The 24487-nt window shown below is 37.6% G+C and overlaps 3 protein-coding genes across 8 annotated transcripts; 1 reads left to right on the top strand and 2 right to left on the bottom strand.

Moving 5' to 3' along the window:
* Positions 1-488: 488 nt before the first annotated feature.
* Positions 489-2899, top strand: LOC112141736 (E3 ubiquitin/ISG15 ligase TRIM25; the record flags this gene model as incomplete). Its single annotated transcript, XM_024264891.2, is given in 1 exon segment — positions 489-2899. A coding segment is annotated over 1 exon segment (1623 nt), but the record flags the coding sequence as incomplete, so codon positions are not given.
* Positions 2900-3300: 401 nt separating this feature from the next.
* On the bottom strand, positions 3301-9919 carry lg14h5orf24 (linkage group 14 C5orf24 homolog). 5 transcript variants are annotated; one of them, XM_024264903.2, is made up of 2 exons: positions 9674-9919; positions 3301-7712 (listed from the first exon to the last, which is right to left on the bottom strand). In XM_024264903.2, exons 1-2 carry the CDS (start codon positions 9779-9781, stop codon positions 7083-7085), a joined length of 738 nt encoding a protein of 245 aa, XP_024120671.1. In that variant the 5' UTR covers positions 9782-9919; the 3' UTR covers positions 3301-7082. The 5 variants fall into 5 exon arrangements, with proteins under 5 accessions (XP_024120671.1, XP_024120678.1, XP_024120684.1 ...); XM_024264910.2 differs by having other exon boundaries at positions 3301-7709; XM_024264916.2 differs by having other exon boundaries at positions 9528-9804.
* Positions 9920-10040: 121 nt separating this feature from the next.
* ddx46 (DEAD (Asp-Glu-Ala-Asp) box polypeptide 46) lies at positions 10041-24394 on the bottom strand. Of its 2 annotated transcripts, none has more exons than XM_024264880.1 (23): positions 24236-24394; positions 23868-24032; positions 22455-22577; positions 21956-22043; positions 21700-21868; positions 21391-21632; positions 21167-21277; positions 20906-21071; positions 18416-18536; positions 18164-18339; positions 16849-16970; positions 15781-15859; positions 14968-15050; positions 14706-14870; positions 14416-14578; positions 12832-13025; positions 12624-12761; positions 12280-12429; positions 11982-12206; positions 11652-11870; positions 11428-11572; positions 10536-10609; positions 10041-10425 (listed from the first exon to the last, which is right to left on the bottom strand). In XM_024264880.1, exons 1-23 carry the CDS (start codon positions 24250-24252, stop codon positions 10378-10380), a joined length of 3183 nt encoding a protein of 1060 aa, XP_024120648.1. In that variant the 5' UTR covers positions 24253-24394; the 3' UTR covers positions 10041-10377. The 2 variants fall into 2 exon arrangements, with proteins under 2 accessions (XP_024120648.1, XP_024120640.1); XM_024264872.2 differs by having other exon boundaries at positions 24230-24381.
* Positions 24395-24487: the final 93 nt, after the last annotated feature.

The raw sequence follows: 24487 nt of genomic DNA, 5'->3' as shown, positions 1-24487 counted from the left end.
ATTCCTGATCACAATATTACATATAAATTAATAAATAATTAAAATAGTTTAAATTGTGTTATACTTGGTATTACATGGTTTATCAAAAAATGTTGTTTTTGTTGTTCAACGGTTTATTATTTTTGAGAAATTCCACATTCAGAAATATAAATAGTCCAATTCACAAACTTGTTTTACTGTTTTTATCTGGACTTTAATTTATATTACAAAACAATCAAACAATAATAAATAGCATACATGCATATAAAAGAACTTCAAATATTCAATGTAAAAACTTATAATAACTTATACCTCTGAACTGTAATGCTGTTTATTGATGTGTAAGTTTGAACAGTACAAACAGTGTTTTCTCTTACTATTGTATTGTAAACATTTTTAATAAAGTTTTTGAAAAAAAAAGCAAAGCAGAGAGAGGGAGGAGCTTTTATCTAGAAACAGAAAGTAAACATTTCCTGTAAGAAGAGAGAATGGCGCAGCAAGTTTATCTCAAAGAGAAGCTGATCTGTTCGATCTGTTTGGATCTGCAGAAGGATCCGGTCACTATTCCTTGTGGACACAGTTACTGTCTGGAATGTATTCAGAACTTCTGGGGAGAGGAACAAAAAGCTCTCAGCTGTCCTCAGTGCAGACAAAGCTTCACTTCAAGGCCTGTCCTGGTAAGAAACACTATTTTAGCAGAGTTGGTGGAGGACGCAAGAAAAGCAGAGCTTCAACCGTCTTCATCTGAGCGTTCTCCAACTGGACCAGAACATGTCGACTGTGATTTCTGTGAAGGAAAGAAGCTGAAAGCTGCCATGTCTTGTCTGAACTGTTTGGCTTCTTACTGTGAGCAGCACCTCCAGCCCCATTTTAGGGTTGCTGGGTTAAAGAAGCACAAGCTGGTCAAAGCCACTCTAAAGCTTCAGGAGAACATCTGTCCTCGTCATGATAAAGTGATTGAGATCTTCTGCCGCACTGATCAGAAGTGTATTTGTATTCTCTGCTCCATGGATGAACACAAAGGTCATGACATGGTGTCTGCTGCAGCAGAAAGGGCTGAAAGACAGACAAAGCTGGGACTGGATCGACAAAAAGTCCAACAGAGAATCCTCAAGTTAGAAGAAGATTTAGAAGAGCTTCAGCAGACGGTGGAGACCATCAATCTGTCTGCTGACAAAAGCATCAAAGAAAGTCAGAACGTCTTCAAAGGTTTGATCCGTCTCTTGGAGCAAAAATGCTCAGAAGTGGAGCAGAAGGTCAAATCCTATCAGATGGAGGAAGTGAGGAAAGTGGAAGAACTCCAGGAGAAGATGCAGCAGGAGATCACCAAACTGAGGAAAACAGAGGCTGAGCTGGACCAGCTCTCATCTACAGAAGATCATCTCCATTTTCTCAACAACTACTCCTCCCTGTCAGATCTGAGTGTCTGTACAGACTTAGCCAGCATTCAACAAGCTCAGCACTGCTTTGATGATGCTCTCAAAGCTGTGTCTGAGGCCACAGAGAAGCTGGAGGAGACTCTCAGAGACCAGACCACAAAGATTTCACACACACTGGATGTTATTCTGTTTGAAGACTTCAGATCCAGAGAGGACTTCATGAAGTACTATCATCAGATCACACTGGATCCAAACACAGCAAACATATTTATATCTCTGAGTGAACAGAACAGAACAGCAACATGGACACTTGAAAAGCAGAAATATTCAAATCATCCAGACAGGTTTGTTGAAAGGTGTCAGGTTCTGAGTGCAGAAGGTCTGACTGGACGTTGTTACTGGGAGGTGGAGTGGAGCGGTGATGTTAACATTGCAGTTGCATACAAAGATATCAGTCGTACAGGAACCCGTGATGAATGTGGGTTTGGACTTAATGATAAATCCTGGGCATTGAGGTGTTCATCCACTGGATATGAATTTTATCACAACAATATCAGAGTTTCTATTTCAGCTCCTCAATCCTCCAGAGTTGGAGTTTATTTAAATCACAGAGCAGGAACTTTGTCTTTCTACAGCGTTTCTGACTCCATGACTGTCATACACAAAGTCCAGACCACATTCACTCAGCCTCTGTATGCTGGATTCTTGATTTCATGGATTTGGTTTGAAGGAATGATCAGGTTGTTGGATTAAAGTAAAAATCAGTCACTGATCTGTGAGGCTCAACGATGAAATATATCTGCATTGTATAAAACCAAAAATCTGGAAAATACTGTTTAAGTAACATCTAATAATGTGTTAAAAAATAGTTTTTGTTTATAAATCAAAATAACAGACAAAACACACAAACCAAATGTGAAACAAAATAAAAATGTAGTTTTGTAATAAATGTATCTGTAAACAAACAAACACCAAAATTATAATGTAAAAATTCAATAAAAAACCAGATAAGAATAAAACATTTCTGAACAACACAACTGAACACGAGTACAGGAGCTTCAAGAAGACGTCCTCAAAGCTTCATGAAATCTTCAAGTAAACATAGTTTTCTGATGATCTTTGTTTAACGTTGTTGGTTTTGCTGCTTAATTGCAGTGTAGTAAAGTGTATGTTTTTGCTGTAAATAACATGTATTGAATATAAAATGTTTTGATTTATGAATATTGTAATCTCCATCTCTCTTGTGTTTTAGTTTTTCCAGCTAATAACAGTGAGTCAAAAATCAAAAGTGAGTAACTGTTAGATCAGGGATGAGATGCAGATGAATATTTACTGATTTTATGATTAAATTATGTTTAATCTTTTGTTTCATATTAAAATATATACATTAATATTAGAAGTTAAACATGTATCTGTTTAAGGTGTTAAAGTCTGCATGGATGTCTGTTTATAAACCTCATTTTAAGAAGACTTTTTTGGTGGGTTCAAAATTCTTATAATAAAATAAATATTAAGGGAACAACAAATTGTTGATTATGATGTGATTGTTTTCTAGGAAACTAAAAACTATAAAAGAAAATAAAAAGTCTCTCTGACTCTTCATCATTCCGACTATATTAGTGATTTCCAGTAACATTATATTTGTCATGATTTTAATCTTTTGTTTCCACACTGCAACATTTAATGTGCAATAGTTGAGTCTGAAGGTAAAATAAAACTCAATAAGCTCACATAATGTCTGAATCAGGAAACTGACTCTGAAAACGTCTCATCAGAGCAAATGACCTGTTAGTTTCTCATGTACACAGAAACCAGTAATACTGATACTTTAGGGGCTCCATAGAAAGACAGAAAGAAAGAGTTTAAATATTTGTTTTTTATGTTTGGTCTAGTCCTCAAACAGCAAAGTTACAAGTGAACAGAATCAAGTCGTACCATCAGACTGTGTTACTTTCTGATTTATTACACAACTTTTGAACATTCCACAACAATCATGCAGGAAGAAAAGGGGAAATATACAAAGCTTTACAGGCCTTGTTGATGCACTTATGAAGTACCTTGGCCTCGTTTCTTCAGAAAAACTCAAATGTGAGGAGACGCCGCGAGTGATGGGAGACAAAAAAACATGTCAGAGAACAATAACAGAGATGAATATTTAGAACTGTGCTCCATGTGTTCACACATTCAAATGCATCCATGTTTATTTTGGTTCAGTTTTAGGATTATCCCAGGACTTTTTCACATGAAGGATGCAAACTTCAACCAAACTTCCTCTTATTTAGCTTTGTATTCAGCAAAGTCAATGACACCAGAACAAACAATGACATTTACAATGTTAGAAGACTGTCAGCAATCCATAGTATTGGATCATTTTGAACACATCCATTCACAAAGCACGTCCAAAGTCTGTTCTTTGGAGTCCTGTTGAAATTCTCTCTCAAATTGTTCACACAGCTGATAAAACCACCTCTAAATCTCATTTAGACTAAAACTTCCACCTTAATCATTTAGTTTTTTTTTTACCCTTTGTGTGACTCTTTTCCCATTTTGAGTCATGATATTTACCACAAATCCACGTTTAGTCGCCTACATCACAGCACAAATGCTGCTGATTCCACCAGGTCGAAAACATCAAACACAAAAGCAACAACAAACTGAATCCTAAAAGGAAGCTGCATGGAGAAGAGCAGAACCCGGAAAGGGTTGGAGCCCAGGTTGACTCTATGGAGCCCTCTGGTGTCTGCATGGAGAAGTGCAGGACTCTGAAGACATCCTGAGTTTGAAAACTTTCTACTGAAGTTTGAAAGTTTTCTGACTGAAACAGAAAAACTCAACGTAGATTTGTTTAAAGGTTTTCTTTATGAACAACAACTGTATCTCTTTTTACAGCGACCACCAGGTGAACTTCATCAATTAATCAAATAATTCACTATTTTAGCAGCTTTTACAAACAGCATCTGTGCTGGCAGACTTTCAGTTGTGGACAATTATAGGAAATAAAATGTTGTAAGTTATCTATGGATTTTTTTTACCTTAAAGATGACAGTTTGTACTTGACAAAGCTTCATGAGGTCACACATGTTGCCAAACAGACTAAAAACCTTTCATGCTAACATTAAATCAGAGTTTCAGTCAAACTGAAGTCAGACGACTTCTACTACGACTTGTATCAAATGTCTGCTGTGAATTGGGGACACAAAGCTAACAGTCGTCCTGTAACATCTCCAGTATTGATTACAAACCAGCAACTTGGTCATCATTCCGACTCCAAAGAGTTTGTACAAAAGTCAGGATGAGGAACGAGCAGGCAGCCGCAACTAGAAAGCATCTTTAAATATCAAACTTAGCTACATACAAACTGGTATCAAAAGCTAAATAAAGTGAATATAAAAACAATGAAAGTGATCAAGTTTATATCAGTGGACTGAAACTGTCAAGAAGCTGCATTTTGAACCAACTGAGCATTGGATACAACCATGAGATCAAACAATCTTTTTGTCATTTTTTTACACACTTTTCTTTTGCCAGTTGAAAAATGTCCTGAAAACAAATGTTTACAAACTCAAATGTTCATAGCCTGATCCCGTTCTTTGGTAAAGGAGGGTCACAAAATCAGTTTACAGAATGGAACTTATTTAAACTAGAGACAAAATGACTTCAATGTGGGTTTAAAAATACAGCATTGATAAAAAGTGATAGTATCAAAGTTCCCATGGTAACCTACAACATATTATTGCACCAAATTCAATCATTTACAAACTGTGTTAGAGTAAAACTCAAAACTTTTCTCTCTAATTTCTGAGCTGATCATGCTTGAATAAATAGCCGGGTTAGGCTCCGGCACCCCCGCAACCCCGAAAGGGACAAAGCGGTCAAGAAAATGAAAAAAAAAAATGTTTAGTACAAGATGGTTTAAAAATTATGTTTGTCAGAGGATCTTTCAAATCATGTTTGAATAAGAGTGATACACATGACGTTTAATTTATTTTAGCCTAATTAACAAAAGCAAACTCATTTTAAAAGCTGTTTTATTCCAGAAACAATTTTTCTTATGCGCGTAGCATCATTGGAATTTGAAATGTAAATCTTTAAAAAATAATGTACATAATAAAAGGTTTCGTGTCATTTCAACATATTGGATTATAAAATATTTTGTTAAAAAAAAACCACATAGAAATGAAATTCTCAACAAACTGTCAATATTTCCTATTGTAAAATAATTGTTTGGCAGCCGAATACCAGAAACAGTGCCCTCTAGTGGACTGAGAAACAATATAATAGCGCATGAGTAATCAGCTAATTATAGGTGATGGTTTCAGGTTTTATAGAATCAAAAAAATGAAGATGAAGGTTTGCAGTTTTATCTCATTATTTCCAACAGCGAAACCATGCTATCGACCGTAGTTAATGTATTTGTATAATCATCTCTGAACACTATTCATTCTCAAAACAAAAAGTAATTCAGGGCGAAACAAAGATTCAAAATAACATATATATTTTTTCCTCATTTGGTTAAGTTCTTTAAAAGTAAAAAACTATCAACATTATGAAATGAATCCCTTTAAGGGCAGAAGTCTGGAATTAAAGTGTAATGCTCTCATAAAGACGACCATGATACAAAATCTGAAATCAAAAAGCAGCTAAAGGAAACATTTGAAATTACAGAGAAAAAAGAAAAGTTTGTAGAAGAAAAAACAAGCTAACTAGGCCAAAAAATTGCCACATTTTCATTCCAATTCATTCTACAAAAAACTGTTTATCTGAAAGCAGCATTTTTATGTAAAATGTATCCAGACTTTCAATAAAGCATAAATAAGTCAGGTTAAAAAAAAAAAAACATTTTGTGTGTAAAATGTGACTAAGATTAGCGCTTTTGTCTGGTTTAAAAGTTTTAAACTAACTGAATAAACGTAAAAGAAAAAAAGCACTTGATAAATTAAACTTGCACACACGGGTTTTAATGTGAAAAATCCTTTACAAAGATTCAAAATATCTAATTTGTTTGACACTTTTAAGCTGAATTAGTTGTGTAGATATTTACTGCATGCAAAAAAAGTGTTCATGTTTAAAAACAATTATTTGGAGAACTTGAATAAACTGAAATGGATTCAAGGGGATTTTCTGAAATCGATTAAATTAGATTTTAGTATCATCATGATGAAGTTTTTGCCACTGAATAAAGAAATTCACCATCAAGGCTCAAATCTTCTTCATCTTCAAACAGTAAAATCAGATTTTCCACCAGATTTTCTATTGCAAACACATTTAAACTTCTGTTTTATCATAATTTTTCTTCTTTCGAGTTCTTTTATAAAAACAGAAAGAGAACAAATGCTTTTTTGGACTCCAAGCCGCACCGACTAACATTCAAAGTACATTCTTCCTCTTCTGTAGCACATTTCACACATCAGTTGTGTTTGTGATGACCTCCTTTGTTGGAGGTGATGAAAGCGCAGCAAATAACTTCAGAGAAATGTGTTGGTCATAAAATGCTACATAAGTCACTAGAAAACAGCTGTGTTTAGTGAAACTGTTCGTACACTATAGATCTCACTGAAAAACTGGTGGGGATTATATTGATGGCAGTCACACAAATGACAACAACACATATTATTATTGATATTCTTATCAAAAAGCCTTCCTCCTCTCACCTTCACTAAACTGCAGCAGGAAACCTGTGCGTGTGCCTACTGTCCCGGCAGGTGAGCGTGCGCAGCAGAGTCTTCACTCCGTGGCCGTCTTCTCTTTGCAGGAAGGTTCACAGAGGATTTCTTTGTGTGGAAGTGGATACGGGAACGCTGCTCCGCTGCAGGTGCTACTGTAAGACAGTTTGTTGAGGCGCGACAGGCCTTTGATGCTGCCGGGAGGTCGCCCTGGGCTGACCTTGTACCCGGCGGCTCGCGTCGTGCCGAGCGGCCTTCCCGGGCTCGTCTTGAACCCGGCAGCCCGGGTGGTGCCGAGCGGTCGGCCGGTGCTGGTTCTGTACCCAGCTAGTTTGGTGGTTCCCAAAGGTCTCCCTCGTCTGCCCGTCTTGCCGGCACCTTTGCTTTTCTTCTTGCCGTCATCCGGCGTTTGCTCGGCGCCCTTCATGCCAGCTATTTTCCCTGGTGGGCGCGGGTCGCCCCCCAGAACGTCCTGTCTCTGGCACACCATGGGCTTGTGGCTTTGGGCCGGTAAGGCCATGGGGGCAAGTGTCATCTGGAGGGACGTGGTGGGGGGTGGAGGGTAGAACTTGTTGGGCTGGGAGGTGCACAGGTCGAAGTGAGAAGCAGGGTGGTGGCCGTCCTCTGCCAGGCACGAGGGCCTGCTGTTCATGCAGAAGTCGGTGGTCGTCACCTGGCGCATCATCTTCTGCTGGGAGCAGGAAACGGCGGATTATTTACCAAAAAGGGTACAGTAAATGAAGGCAAAAATAATCAAACAAGAAACCTTCAATTCACATGAAACAACAGTTTTCTATAAAGGCTTCATAAAATTAGAATAACTTCAAAAAATTAATAAGTGACAGCTGAACAAAAACTAATCATTTAAGGATTGAAAAAAATAAATAATTCAGATTAAAGGATTTAGATGTAAAAGTTCCTTTGAATTAAAAAAAAAAAAATCAGAAAAAAAGCTTTGCCGTTATGAATTTTGAATAAAACAGATGTCGCCTTAAAAGCCCACTTTTATGAAAAAATGATTTTTTAACATGTTCTTGTGGCATTTTTCTCATGATATATATTAAGAAAATAAACCTTTAGTTCAAATAGATCCAAATAGTAAATCAGTAGCAGACAAAACAAATCCTGCTTGAAAATAGTTCATTTGTGAATAAAAATTCACTGAGCAGGCCACCAACAGCCCACTCCAGGGGTGTCAAACTCAATCGCACAAGGAGCCAAAATCTAAAACACACCTTAGGACGCTGGCCGAACACGATAACTATTTATTCAAAACTCTAAAATTATATTTTTACATTTTTAAAACCACAACTTTTTAACATAATTATGAACTAGATATATAGCATTACCAACGATAATGCTAGTGCTGAATGTGGCCGCTGAAGAAACTAGTGCTGATAAAGACGCTTAAAATGATACATAAAAATGCTGAAGCTGATAGCCGGCTAAAAAATTAGCTAAATGCTAAATTAACCTAAAAAAAAACATTAAAAAACAAAATGATCAAATTAAGTCTTTAAAGCTAAATTTGGCCAATATCTGGTAAAAAAAAAAAAAAAAAAAAAGAAAGAAAGAAAAAAGTCATTACATGATTATTTACTATTCATGCCATTTCAAAACGAAAATGACCAAATCTTTTCTAAAAGTTTCCAACAGAATCATCAGCAAAAAACTGGCTTTTTGAAGCATGTGTTAATCTAATATTTTAATTTTTTTCAATTTCGTGAAATTAGCAAAGCCAGTTAGCCTCATTTTCTCTATCCTTAATACTAAAAATATGACAATAATTAATTAAAAATAGTATTTTTTAATCGAGTGGGTCTTTATTTGGAATAAAGACAATAAAATTTGGCTTTTAAATATGAACAGAATTCCACTTTAGAGTATTATTTATTTGGATTTTCTTAATTATATCATATATATGAATCGATTTCCCGACTTTTATATTTGTTTCACTTTATTTCAGACAAAAAAAGTCATTTTAATTCTAGTTTTTGTTAAAATTGCTTAATAAATGTAGAAATTCTGCTTATCTTTAGACCTTGTCTAAATAAATGTGCTCCACTTACCTCTAAAATGATTATTTTGGTAAATAAATACACATAAAAAGGCACTTTAGGGAACAGAATGAGGAGGAGGAGGTTATAAATACTACATGGGGAGGAAGAGGAGCAGAGTGACAGCCTCCTCCTGTCTGCCTCTCCTGCAGAGGATGGCAGGAGGTGCAGACTTTACTACCACATACCGTCCGTAGTAACATCCATTCACAAAAACAAAACAAAAACAATAAAAAGATGCGCGTGACAGATATTTGCGACTCAACGCAAACCCCTGAAATTCGACTCATGAAATGTTAATGAGCGGCAGCGTTTGGTTCGGTTCTGGCCCGAATAACGGTTCCGGCATAAAGTAGGAGGAGAGCAAAGATGCTTGATGAAGCTAACCGTGAAGTCGCTTCACCTCCACGCCGAACAAACCGCCGGGACGAGCACAAAGGTTACCGTACCTCGATTGTTAGCAGGAATCGGCGTCGAAAGGGTTAAGGAGAAAAATCAGCTTTCATCCCCTCAAAGCGTCAGTCGCTTCATTTTTTTAGCTTATTTATTTATTTTTTTAGTACCACGGGTCGTCAGCTTGCTACCATGTGCTCACCACATCCAAACGTTCCGGGGGGAGCCAGGAGGAGGCGAGCGGAGGTGAAAGAGGAGGTTTTATTTCCCAGCGCGAGCGCTTTGGAAGAGAAACGCAGCCATTTTCCATTAAAAATTAATAAGACAGGGAGAGCAGTCTGGGCATGCGCAGAAGGGCAGGCAAAGGTTGGGCTTTTTTTAAAGCCTCCCTTTTCTCTAAAATACTAAAACAAGCGTTTTAACACACATTATGTTTGCCTAACATTTATCTAAAATTATTATTAAAATATATATATATTTTTCACATATCGGCCATTTTTATTGTAAAGACAAGAACTGTTGAATAATTGACTGACTGCACCATCCTCATCTTTCCAAACGTCACACAGTTTAAGGGTTGAAGCTTTTGTTTTTATTTTGATCAAAAGTAAAACCCCAGTTTCTGTTTGTACATAAGTCTAACCAGAGAGGAAGAAAATCAGTCTACATCACATTCAGATTTGTCACAAAGAAGAGATGTGGAATCAAACATTTGGGTTTTTGCAGGTATAAAAATTACTGGACAAACAGGTAAGGAATTAAAACAAAAAAAAAAACACCCAAAAAACAGATGATTGTATTTTAATAAAATATAGACTAAAATATTTTTCCAGGACTTTGACGAAAGCAGAAAGTTGACGGGATCTCGCGCTGTAGAAACTCCTCCGTTGAGCCTTGCTTTTTTCACTACAACACTTTGTACCGGCCTTTGCTCGTCGGCTGGTAGGAATTTTGCTGTGGAATGATGGAGAAAAAAAGAGTTCAGAACAACCTGCAACTGGTGGTTAAGAATTACTTATGATATTCACTCAAGAAAATACTGATAACTTCCTGAAAGTACTTACTAATCTGATGAGCTCCTCTTTGATGAGCCGTGTAATCTCTGTTTTAGCTTTTTGCACGGCAAGTTCATTTGCACCTAGAAAACAAGCAAATATTTTAAAAAGTTTAGCTTTATTAATCAACGTCAGGCTGGCAGGACCTGAATTTGAAATATTGCGAAAAAGTTACAATATTTTCTATTTTAACCAGAACATGGTGAGATAACATAAACATTTCTTTTAGTTTGTTTTAAGAGACAAAAGTATGTATCATAACAGTTTATGTAAAAGTTCTAGCATTCTTCCTTATGGTTTTCTTTTATAAATTATCCCACAAACAAACAACGTACTGTTTGGACTTTTGAAAATCCCGTGGTAACTGAGAATTTTGTGTAAAAATAAAATAAATAAAATTAAAAACCCACTTTGATCATCTATGGAGCTATTTTAAGTGTTTCCAGTGGTATTTTAATTAAGATTATGGAGTTTTTAGCCAAAATCATGTTATTTTTTAAGACATTGTGTCTGCAGAGCGGCAGTTGTTGCTTGAAAAATTCACCTCCGAGTTGTGTGCGGAACCTTTGTAAAGAAGCAACTCCGTCCCCCTTTCCTGTCACCCATAAGAGCCATCTGTTCACATGTTTTCTTGCTAGCTTACGGTCCCCCACACCCCCCACCCAACAGTGCAACAAAAATTGATTTTTTTTTTAACCACGAACCTGCTTTTTTCCCATCTGCTCCTGATGTCACACAAATATGAATAAAGAAATACTCAGAAGTGCAATTTTAATTTCTTATTTGTGTCTTCTATCATCAGAAAAAATCCACAACAACATGATTTTCATCAGACTGGGCCTTTTAACATCCCACGTTCTGGAGAAACAAAAACCTCAGCCTTTTTTTTTGTGATACTTACTCTCAATAGCCAGATAAATTTTACGTTCTCCCTCTTTGGGTTCTTTTCCTGGAGGGAAATATGTTCCCCTGATGGTGATAGCTGCCTCAGAGTATTCACCGATCCTCTGCAGAGCCTCTTTGGACGTCACCTTCCACCTGGCCGTCTGTAAATAAACGGTAAAGCTTCGGTTCTTTTGAATGTAAAAACAAAATTCAGAAAAAAATAAAAAGTTGGATTCTGACCTGTGGGAAGTCATTGATCTCCAGCTCTTCTTCGTATCTCCTGACAGTTTCGGCCTGTTCGGCCGCCTGCTTCTCCTCCTCCAGCTTCTCCACGGGTGTGTAGTTCAGCTTAGCATTGATCTTCTCTGCCAGCTGTTCTGCAATGGTCTTGGCCGACACGGAGGGAGTCACAATGGGTCCTCCACGTAAAATGGCGTTAGTGGCCTGCTGCATCACATCCTGTAAACCGAGAAAAAATGAATAAATCCATCGAAATTGAGGTCAAAATGGTTGTTACATCTATTTCACTCGTGGAGCCATCATCAGCTTTCTCCTGAAGGTAGGGCATACCTGAGCTTCTGCGCCCAGATTCTTCTGAGCGTTGATCTTGAGAGCCAGTTTTTTGGCCATCTCCAGTTTCTGGTTGTTTCCAGCAGACGTAGGCGCGAAACCGAGAGCTCCGGGAGAAGCTGCTGCTGCAGAAACCACTCCGCCAGCGCCACCAGCTGCTCCAGGTGCAGACAGATCCTTCACCCTCTTCTTAGAATTAAACATACTTTCAATTTGCTCCTCGATCTAGGGAAACATAAAAGATTGTTACTGTCAATACTGAACTTTTAGTTCTTGGCGTTGAAGAAAAACATCTCACATCCAGGGCGCCGTCCTCGTCGTCAGAGTCCTGCAACCCGAGGGCAGCTTTCTGCAGCTTCTTCCTCTCGTTAGCTAAGGCATGTTCGGTCTCATCGAACTTAAAACCTTTTCCTGAGAAGCCACTGCTGCTCTTAATGGTCTTACCCTCCTGGTGGGGGATTGAGAAAAGCAAAAGATGAAAAAAAATACTAATATTTATTTCCAAATAAATTTAAAAAAAATGTAGTGAAATCCTGCTGGCATGAAACCAAGATTAAGTCATCCAAGTTACACGTTTTTTTAATATGAATTTTACTCATTTTTGCTATGAAAAACCATTAAGATTTTGCTGCTGGACTTTACCGCTTTCTGCTGGTCTTTGAAGGAGGCCCAAAGCTGTTCCAGTTCTGGGGGGACAGGAGAACCCGAGAGCTCCAACGCCTTGATGATATCCCCCGCATAGCGAACCTGATCCTCTGTGATGAACGTGTAGGCATATCCCTGAGAGAAGCAACAACGTTTAATTTGTCAGAAGGCCACAGGAGGAGGAGTGAAACAAGTGGATCCTAACCTTGTTGCCGGCTCTGCCCGTGCGCCCCGCCCGGTGGACGTAGTCCTCGTAGTGGTTGGGACAGTTGTAGTTGACCACCAGGATCAGCTGCTTGACGTCCAGGCCTCTGGCTGCCACAGAAGTGGCCACCATCAAGCGACAAACCCCGTTCTTAAAGTCGTTGATGATGCTGTCCCTGTCGTACTGATCGATTCCTAAAAACACAAGGTTAAAAAATGAAGGGCAACTGAAAGCAGGAACAATTTATTTGAAGTGACAATAGAGTAGCTGAATGGTACGGAGCCCCGGAAGGGACATCAAAGTGAATAAATAAATAAATACAGTTTTTTTCTTGTTATTATTTGGTGCGTACCACATAGCAACTGAAAAATAAATAAATAAAAATAATTAAGTAAAAATATATACATATATATATTTTTTTACTTCAATTTTTTTTCCTTTATTGTCCCTTTAGGGGGTCCATAGATTGGCTCTGGAAATGCAGGGTATTCTTGATTTTTTTTGCAATTAAATTATATTTTGGTAAAAATTTAATTCTAGTTTGGAGCATGGACTGGTTTTAACCTAAAAAAAATACATTTAACTCAATTGTATCATTTGTTTAAATGTATGAAGCAATACATTTACAAATGTATAGCAATAAATGCATTCAAATTAAAATTATTTGGAGATATGTGAAGCATGCAGGGGCAAAAGAAAGACATTAAATGATTTTATTTCTTGAAATTCAGATAAAAATGCAAGAAAACTAATTCAAAATACTGGCAGAGTGTGCTCAGCAGAATGTTGCTGAAGAACAGATTGTTTAATCCTGGACATTCTACTGAGAAGCATCAGTACAATTGATTTAAACCGAAAAACCACCGACTATAACTTTATATGACAAATACTGAGAAAGTTCACGAGAAGTCATCATCATGGAATCTTTACATGTTAACTAGTGATTTTTTTAAAATAAATAATATTTAGCCACTGCAGTCATACTATGATTATTAATTATGTATTCAAATTATTACTCTAATCTTATAAATATACTTCTTATTTTTATGCCAGTCTCCCCCTTAGAGATATTTTTGGATTGAATGAAATTCCATACTTTCCATATAAATACTAAAGTATTTTAAACTACTATCAAGTTATATACTTTTATATTAAAGCCCCACTCTGATCATCTTTTGAACCATTGTGAAAGTGTTCCAAGTGGTCTTTTAATTATGATAATGCTGTTTTTAGCTAAAATCAATCACTTTTTAGGACATAGCTTCTGCAGAGCGGCAGGAGTTTGTTAGAAATTCACCTGAGTTGTTGGTACAGAGGAACCCCGCCCCTCTTCCCCTTCCTGTTGCTGAAAGCTCTGCATTTACATGCTCTACTGTTAGCTAACAGCCTTTTACACCCCAAAATATACATTAGTGGTGGAATTAAAAACAGTGAGCAACATTGGAACTCTCTCTCAGACAAGGAAAATGACTCCAGAATGTGGATCTAATCAGAAAACTATTGATGTAATGTTGACAAAATGCAAAATTATATTAAATCTAAACTCTAAAGAAGTGTTTCCCAACTGAAAATGGGGTTTAGTACCTCCATGTAAAGACAGGCAGGGGTAGGAGGCCTTCATCAGGTCTTTCAGCAGACCGTCAGCGTGCTCCTGTTTGTCCACAAAGATGATGACCGATCCTTTCTCCTGGTAGTGACCCAAAATCTCCAGCAGCTTCAGGAACTTCTGATCCTCGTCAATCACGAGCTGCAGGAGGGATAAAGCAAAGAGACGAGGATTATGAAATAGAGTATATCAAATTCTCACCTCTGTGGAGAGTAAGGAAACAACCGCGTTAAGAGTTTCACAGACGAAAGCATAAACCAGTATTTACCACATGTTGCTCCACGTCAGAGCAGACGACGCTACGGCCGCCCACCTGCACCTCGATGGGCTTGGCGAGGATCCTTCGAGCCAGCGCCTCCATGGCTCTGGGGAAGGTCGCTGAGAACATGACGGTCTGTCGGTCTGGACGCACGTTATCCACGATACGCATCACCTGATGTAGAGGACAGGTTAGTGTCTTTGTTTACTCACCTAAGGACATGAGGAAAACGGTAAGAAAATGTTTGAGTGTAAAGCGGTGTGGTACTCACCTGGGGTTCAAACCCCATGTCGAACATCCTGTCAGCTTCATCCAGAACCACATATGTCACTCTGCGCAGGTTGGTAACCCGGCCTACACAGCAAAAAAAAAAGGAGCAAGAGGAAATCAATCACCTTCGACAAAACACCACAAACAGCCTTTTCCAAAATATATTAAAATATGCTTTTCAATCTATTGTTATTAAAAATCAAATGTTTCCTCAGGAGTTTTAATCTAGCAGCAGTTGTTTTGTTTTTTGGCTTCTCTCTGCTCTTGCGTACCATCTTAGGGGCACGACGGACCTGTAAATGTCAGAAAACAGCCTCAAGACACAATACAAGAGATGGCGCCCCATCAAGCATTACCTGACCGAGCGCCTTTTTACCTACAAGGGAAACATATTACAGGTTACCTCGCATGTGTGTAAAACCAGAGCAACCAAACCCCTCCTTAATCACAACTGCTCAGAGGTCACACAGTCTGTCTGAGAATCAGACTCATGACTCCAAAATTAGATTTATCTTGAGATGACACAAAGCTATTAAAATGATGATGCAGATAAACTGAAAGAATAAAGGTGATGAAGTAGTCGTGTAGCGTTCCAGGCTTGATGAAACCACGCCAGCCCACCTACCTGATCTCGGCCCTGATCTTCAGGATCTTGCAGATCGACTGATATCCAGCGGTCAAACAATGTCAACAGTTTAGTAAGAGGTACTGATTTGAAATATCACATGCTACAACATTTAACCATTAAAAAAGCTTGCAAATTGTCTTCAGTGAAATTGTCTTAAAGTGGTGGAATACAAGCAGACAAACTCACCGCTGTTGGCCCCCAGCATGTCAATCATTCTTCCTGGGGTGCACACGATGATTTCAGCTCCTCTCTTCAGCTCTGCAATCTGCAGAGAAACAGCCAGTTTAAGTCTTCAAAACTTTCCAAATACTTATCATTTCATGTTGCAGTATTTTTTGCAAGTACAAAAAAATAAATTATTCCAACTTTAATCGCATTTAAATGTTCTCTCAACCTAAAACTGGTCAAAAAAAAAAAAAAAATCAGTTTTTGCCTACTTTTAAATTTACCTATTTACTTGCTTAGCTGGTATCATTTTAATCTGCATAACCTCACCTATTTATTCTGTCATTTTTCCATGTTGTATTCACACACTAGACATAAAATCCTACACAAATTGAAAATTCTTTTTTGAAAAAAAGTGATTAATTTTGCTGTGGAAACCCCAGAAATGTTCAACAAACTGTTTTCACAACGTAGAATGAATGCTTTAGGTGTTATTTCATAAAAACAATGATAAAAGATGTTTTCAACAAACTAATTGACATGCTTTTGAATTAAATTACGAGAAACAATTCCAGGTGTAATGCACAGATTTCTTTGTGCCACATATATAAACAGTTCCTGTTCACAGATGCACATCACAGGCTCACACCTCCATGCTGTGTGGCTTCAGCTTCCAGCAACACAAAACATTTAAATTTGTCTTCTGGGTGTACTGCTGTCCATTTGACAGTTTTTCCTGGAATTCTTTTTTTTTTTTCTTTCTTATTTTTAGACATATTCGCTTTTATATCAGTGGAAAAACAAAAGTGGTTGCAAAAGGTTAAACAAGCTTTGCTTACAAAATAAAAAATCCCAACCTATTTTTTTAAATTCAAAAACATCTTTAAAATCAAAAAAAAAAAAAATATATCATTGTGAAAAGATTCAACGCTAACTCAGGAATTAATTAAAAAACATTTGCAGAAAAATAACACCATTCAGAATTACTTTACATTTCAACAACTGCATTTATTTACTTTACTATACACATCAACGTAGAGTCACGTTAGCCTGAATCAAAATCTGGCTAAAAAATACTGAATATCTCACCTGTTCGCTGATGCCTGTCCCCCCGTAAACACACACCACTCTGAGTCCGAGCGCTTTGGAGAACTTCTTGCACTCCTTTGTGATCTGCAGAGCCAGCTCTCTGGTTGGAGTCATGATTACAGCTGTAGGAGATGGAGGGAAAACAGATTATGAGTGTGTTCAGTTGATACATGTTCCTTTTTGAGTTTCAGCAGCAGAGGGGACTAAAACCATGAACTTTACAAACATCTGTGATCAAGTTTGATTGTGTACCTTTCAACAAGCACTAAAAATACAAAGATTATTGTTAAAACATGAATCCAGTTGTTTCTATTTAAGTTGTCAATCTAACTGCAGTTGGTTGTGAAAGGTTACCGTTAGGAATGTCCCAAATTTTTTTTTGCTCCGATCCCATTCAAAGTAATTTGATTTTGAGTATTGGGTACTGCGTCCCAATCCAGTAGAAGAAAAAAAAAATAGGAACTTATGCAATAAACTGATCCAGCTTTTCCCTTAATTTTTTACTTTTATTTTATCAACCTTATTTTAACACCTAAACGGAGCCCTTCTGTGAATTCGCTTAATTGAAAAAGGGAAAATAGTGCAACTATCAACTAGAAAAAAATAGTTAACCCAAGTAAAATGGGTGATAATGAGTCATGTGAGAAAGTTTGCTGTCAGCAGCTCTAGGATATTAAGAACTATTGAACATTTCTTAAATAATTATTAACTATGTTTGCCTAAAAATAAATAAAATGACTTTCTTCAAAAATTGTTGTAGCATGAACATGATAATAAGTATTCCTAACTAGCTAATTTCAGTGGAACCAATAATTAAATTAGGTTGTTTTAGAGATTCACTTTTTCCTGGAGCTTGCACTTTGTAGACGGTCCCTTTGCAGCTTGTCTATTTAATCCTCATTAAGAAGAATTAAAAATGTTTCTTTTTTTTTTTTAAAGGTTGTTGTTTGCATTAAGACAAACAAAAAGACAGACTTGCAGACAATTTAAACGTTTATTAAAAAAGTTATTGAGCCTGGAGGTCCAAATCTGTTAATATCTCGCTAACTTTCCCCAATATGTTTTTGTGAGCGTCCTGCTCAAACCAGCCGAGTATTCTGCTCCGTCTTACGGCAGTGAAACGTCGTGATCCGTACATGAAATGTAGACTTCTAGTAGAGTATTTATCTATAATCGTACGTTTTGAATCCAATCCCTGATTGAAATACAACATAAAATTTTGATCACGCCTGAAGCTCCATGATCGGATTCAGTCATCCCCTCGTTAAGATCAGTGAAGAAAAAACCTGTCACGTTTAGTTCAAAAAGCTCTTACAGATGGGTCCCTCAGACTCCTCCAGGGGCCTCTGGTCCATGATGTGTCGGAACATCGGGAGCAGGAACGCGATGGTTTTCCCGCTGCCCGTCTTGGCAATGCCAATGAGGTCACGACCCGACATGATGGCGGGGATGGCCTGAGCCTGGATGGGCGTGGGTTTCTCGTAGCCCTGCCTATGGTCGATTGGAGGAAAAAAATTACGTTACTACATGTTTCGGTAGATGAAATATCGTGTAAACATCAACTCACTTCTTCAGAGCGGCGAGGATTTTCATCGACACCCCGCACTGCACCCAGGTCTTGATGGGTTTAGGACAGCCTTTTCCTTTCACAGTAATGCCTTCCAGTTCTAATCTGTGCGCATTCACCTCTGTATGTGTGAAAGAACGACAGGACACACGTGTGAGCAGGAACATGAATGAAGACATAAGAAAGTTTAAAACTTAGGAAGTTGTTTAACCCTTAGAAGTTTCTGAACACACCTAGCGCTCAACAACCACATCAGCTGTTTTCAGTGACTTAGGAATGACAGCATTAATAAAGTTTTTATTCAAAATATAATCTGAAAGTCTCAAAAAGGTCTAGCGTTGACAATTTTTGGTTTAATTTATTAATCGCGATTAATCGCGTTTCCAGAGTTAACTCGCGATTAATCCCATATTATTATGTGGCCTTTTTTTAGGAAAAAAATGTGTGCTTCGTGGAATTTAGCAGTTCTACATTAATTATGAAAACAAGAATTCCAAAATTAATAGTTTTCATCAGAAATACTTTATTTTGTAACTTTGTATTGAGATAAACTTTCTTAACAATAAAAGGCTGTAACATAAAATGCCTAACAAAAGCCCAAGTGCAAGTGAAGGGTATTTTAAATTCAAAACTTCAATCAACGTTCAGTAAAATAAAATAAAAAAACATCAAAAATTAAATTTCCATAACACTTTCATGTTCATTTTTTGTCAGGACCAAATCTTTTCCTCCTCTGAACTGCAGTAATAAATGAAATAGAGGTTTATAACTTTCAATTAACTTTTGTTTTTAAAACATTAAAGACTGAGAAAAGCGGGATACACTGGATAGTTTGACAGTCTGTTACTGCCGCCGCGTTCTCTGGCTGCAGCTCGATGCAGCGACGTGTCCAGCGGAGTTCACGTGATGAATATGCCTGCAGACAGACCGCTATGCTGGGGCTGGATCACGCTTAAACCTCCAGAACATTTAAAACGTCCCCCGGTGCGCTTGCTGTTCAGAACGTCGGGGGTCCGCAGCTCTCGGGACGCGGCGCCGGACGCAAGCCGGTACCACCAGACGTGGTACTGGACCCGAACCGGAGCCGAGTTAGAGTGCAGGAGCTCTGCAGGTCCTAGCGCCGGGCCGGTTCAAGCTAGCAGCTCGGTGGTTGGAGACCCGCCCGTGATCTCGTGAGAGCAGCCGGTGAGTTAGGGCGGGACGCCCGCGCGCGCGGTATGGAAAGACAAGTATGAGAAAATGCCATTGACTGTAAAAATAATGGACTTAATGAACTATGAGGTCCCCCCATTAGATACAGTCTATGGAAAATCCGCGATTAATGCGTCAAAAAAAATTGTCGGCGTCAAGCACGTGTCAGATTAACGCGATTTTAACGCGCTAAATCTGACAGCCCTAATATATATATATATATTTACAGATAATTGACGAGGTCCTTGAAATTTGTGAAAATGTGCGACTTTCACTTTACAAGCCCGAAAAGAGCTCGCCGTTCTTGTTTGTGGTGCTGAAGTTGACTATAATAAAGCCAGAAGAACCTAGAAATTCTACGAAAGACAAACACTTGCTATTTCACCACTACTTTGGCTTTCAGCGAGCACGTTTTGCAAGTTTCTGAGTCATGAGCCAGAAGAATATCGGAAATAAACTACAAATACGTTTGTTGATGACAAGGTGGACAAACCTTTTTACTAGCCTAAAGAGGAAACAGGTGGCGACATTTTTTTATACAATAAAAATAATTATTGTATATAAATGTTTGTAGTTATTTTCTACAACAGAGTTCTCAGCTTTCAACTCCAGAGTTTGATATTTTATAAGGGGAGGAGGAGGACAGGTGCGTCTGTGATGAGGCCAAAATGTGATAGAGTTGAATCCGTAATTACAAATGAAGCATGCATTTTGTTTTTACACTAAGCATCGAGGTTCTTAAAGTAGATTCAGGAATAAAGAAAATTGCTGCATATCTGGTCATGTAGGCACAAAAAGTGCTCCTGTGGCGAAGAAGAGGACACTAAAATACAACAGAAGACACTCAAGACTGTGTTTTTTTTTATACATTATACATTATAGTTTGATTTTCTGGACGATTTGAACATTTTTTTTATCTATACACTTTTGATATTTGTTATAATACATAAAACAATTTGTTCTCAATTTTTATGATGTTTGCAGGACAAAAATGGCTAAATCTACTACTTGGAAATATATTTTTCAGTTTATTTTCAGGTTCATTGTTTGTAAATTATTGTGCAATATATGAGAGAATATTTGTAGCAAGAAGCTGAGGTTGTATTAAAAGAAGATAACAAGCATTTCCCCAAAAAACAGCTCTAAAGATAATTTACTAGAAGTTAACTTATTGTTGAACTTAAAAGGTCAAGAACTTCTATGGGTTAACATAAAATAATTTAAAAAGGTGTAGTAAATAAACAAATTGAACTACAAACATTTTCTGTAAAACTAGCAGATAATTTTCCGTTTACTGACCCTCTGTCGTCATTTTTGCCAGCTCAGGAACCTCCACGTAGAAGTTTTTGCGGTAGGACTCATACTGGATCTTTGCGTGGTCGACAGGCTCCAGAATCTTCCTCTGTTTGGTCTGAAAACCTGTCAGGGCTGTCTGCAAGTCCACCTCCTCCTCCTCTGATGAGTACTGTCACACAGCAGGAGAATTTTTTGATGACTGTTTTCCAGCACAATCAGTCTTTGCAGAAATAAACAACATAGAAGCTGCTAAAAGCGACTCACCTCCATGGCATCCTGGTCGTTCTCCATCAGCTCGCCCTTCTTCTTGTGAGTGCTGGCTCCTTTTTTGGTTTTGACAACCGTCACAACTTTAGTTACCATCATTGCGCCCTTCTGTGGAAAGAAAGAGGACAAATATCACCAATAGAAAAGACAAAAACAGACTTTACTAACAGTTTTTTTAATGTAAATGACTATAAATTTGAAAAAGAAAACGTTTTACTCACTTTGTCATTCCCTTTCATGTCACTCATGTTGAACTTCTTCACCTCCTGCTTCACCTCCTCCATGTACGCATCCAGAGGATCCACTTCATCCTCCTCTGTCTGCTCCTCCATAGGAGTCTCCTTCTCCTGATCCCCATCCTCCTTCTTTTCCTCCTTTATCTCCTTTTCTTTTCCTTCTTCTTTCCCATCTGCGCTGTCGTCGTCCTCTACCTCCATCACTGCTGAGTTGTCCTCATCATCATCTGAAATGAAAAGGTTTATTGTGAATATGCATCAAAATCCGCCACACTTAAAAATACGACTCCTCACCATCATCATCCTCCAAGCTCCACTTTTTGCCCTGCTTCATTTCCTCCAACTCTTTCTTGATCTCTCCGATGTTTTCGATAGCTTTCTTCCTCTGCTCCTCTCTCCATTTCTCCACTCGCTCCTTCCTTTTCCTCATCTCCTCCTCCAGTTTGTTTTGGTCAAAGTCTTGCTGCAAAGACGAAGGTTAGGGTTAGGTGATGCTTAGCTAATCTGATGCGACATCTTTCAATCAAACTTATTTTCTGCAGGCACTTACATCCTCTGTCTTCTCATCCTCTTTCTCCTCTTTCACTTTCTTCTTCTCCGAGACGGGATCAACACTGTCTTTCTCTTTGCTTTTGGGCCTGTGGGTCAACAACATCAAAATATACACAAATACGGTTATTAAAAGTATTATATAGTTTGATTGATACAGAGTGAGATTACTTGCACATTATAAAGTTGATTTTGATTGAAGAAACCTATATTTAGCTTTCTTTCTTTAATTTTTGCTCTGAATTTCTTGTCAGTTTGACAATCAAAATTATTGGATTCAATTCATACTGAATGTATGAGTTAAAATATGTATATTTATGATTAGGGATCATTATAATGTCAAGAAGATCATCTACTTTATTTCGAATTAATCACACATATTTATTGCCTTTTTCTTTTACTAAAATGAACCAATTTCGAATTTAGGTTCAGAAATATACATGAATTTGTTCATAGAGTTCCACGACTTCAAAAGTTTATGGTTGCTGAATAATTCTCACTTTTCGTCTGTTTTCTTGCTCTTTCCTGCGCTGCCGGATCGGGACCTCCGGGCTCGACTCCTGCTGGATGACCTCTTTCTGTCGCGGCTCCTGGACCTCCTCCTGTCTCTGCTTCGGGAGCGCCTAGACAGCAAAGGAAACCAGAAAACAAATATTAGTTTGATATTTGAGTACAATGCCAAACGTTATAAACGGTCCAATCTCCAGATCCCTGATGTGTGATTCATATGAATGAAGGTGATCCAGATGATTATCTATCATGTGATTTGTAATAATAATTTCTCAAATATTGCAATACATTTTTGAATATCAAACATTCACTTAATTTAAAACTTTATCTGTGATATGTTATAATTTCTAAAATATTGCATCTTCTTACATAATTTATATGTACTTTATCTTTGTTTGATTTTATTAATACTTCTGTGTTTATTTTGAAGAACTACATATGTGTCGGTATAGTTTGTTAGAAGTTAAAAACTGAATAATGATTTGAGTAAAACAAAGTTGAGTAAATCAAAACAGGGGTGAGATAATATAAATTTGCTTCCTTCCACTCCCTTTCTAGTAATAAATTAAACTCATTTGGATAAACCTAATATTTAACGATTTATACGTGTGGTTTTCTGTAAGCATGAGAGCTAAAAGGTCTATTTATGATCTCTCCATAGTGGCTCTCTGGCTAAAGAAAAATACTATAATGGTATTATTTTTACTTAGATTAATCACGTTTATAAATGCATGGTTGAGGTGCACCTCAAAGTAACTGAACTAATGTAAAGTTTTAAGATCCCTACTGATTTGAAAAGTTCTTGTTTACTCTGTGCTTGCTCCAGAACACACAGATTTCAAATACTACGCAAATCTTATGCTGACCAGAGCTTCACTGTGATCATACTATGTGGCACAAGGCATCCTTTATTTTGAAAGGAAATCAGAATGCTTCTGTCAAACGTAAAAAATAATTACACATTTTGATAAAATGCTAGTTGCAATTCTTATGTAGTATTAAAAGATACATTGTAATAAATGCAAAGCAGTATCAAAATAAGAGTTTGCGCCTCCTGGTAGGTTCTGATCATTAGAAAAGAAGCCGAAATTGATCTTTTACAGTTAAAGGTTGCAGATTCCTGATTAAGACTAATTATAATTTAATTATTTACTTTATGCATGTGAATGTATGTATATTCTCTAATAATTTCATGACTAATTAACCTATATTTGACATATTTCTGCAAAGATTCCTGTTTTTATTGTCTGTCTTCATTAGTTTTATTTTGTTTTGATTAACCCATTTCCAAATCAAAATCCAAAAGGATGTAGTCGGGATTTGAACCCTAACCCCGTCACATTCCCAACAACTAAACATAAATAAGACTAACTGCTCCAGGTTAAACATACAGTAGGACTCACCTGGCTCGTTTTCTGTCTCTGGACCGGGATCTCCGACGGTCGCGGCTCCGTGACCTGTCCCTCCTGTTTCGGTCTCTGTCATCTTTTTTGGAGCGTTTTTCGGGGGACCGACTCTTCGAACGGGAACCGGACCGTCCCCGAGACGCAGAGCGTTTCCTATAATGCCTAAACCAAAACGAAGAATAACGTTAGCCCTCAACGACAAACTATTTGAAAATTAAATACGCACGAAGGTTTATGTTACAGACAAAAACATCATGTTTAGCTAGCATGCTAATGTTAGCCACTCAAAACAACGCTACTTTTAAATGCAGCTCGCTATATATGAAAATAAAAAAGTAAATATTTAAGAAGTCACTTACGCATACCTTGACTCACGTCCCATTCTGGCGTAATTAATGCTGCCTTCTCAAAATAAGTGAAATTGTGCACGATGAAACAGTACTCAAGCGGAGTACCAACGTCACACCGGCGCAAGTCAGAAAAACACACGACGGAATCTTTTAAGGCGCCACCATGTGGACGGAGGGCGAACAGGCCCGGAAGTTCTACACAATCATGCCACGCGCTCAAAACAAACATCTTTAAATATGGTGTTATTGTAATGTTTTTTTTTCTTT

This window comes from Oryzias melastigma, linkage group LG14 (genome assembly GCF_002922805.2).
Source record: "Oryzias melastigma strain HK-1 linkage group LG14, ASM292280v2, whole genome shotgun sequence".
Taxonomy (NCBI): domain Eukaryota; kingdom Metazoa; phylum Chordata; class Actinopteri; order Beloniformes; family Adrianichthyidae; genus Oryzias; species Oryzias melastigma.
Note: the sequence above shows the minus strand (reverse complement) of the source record. Positions and strands in the feature narration are given on the sequence as shown.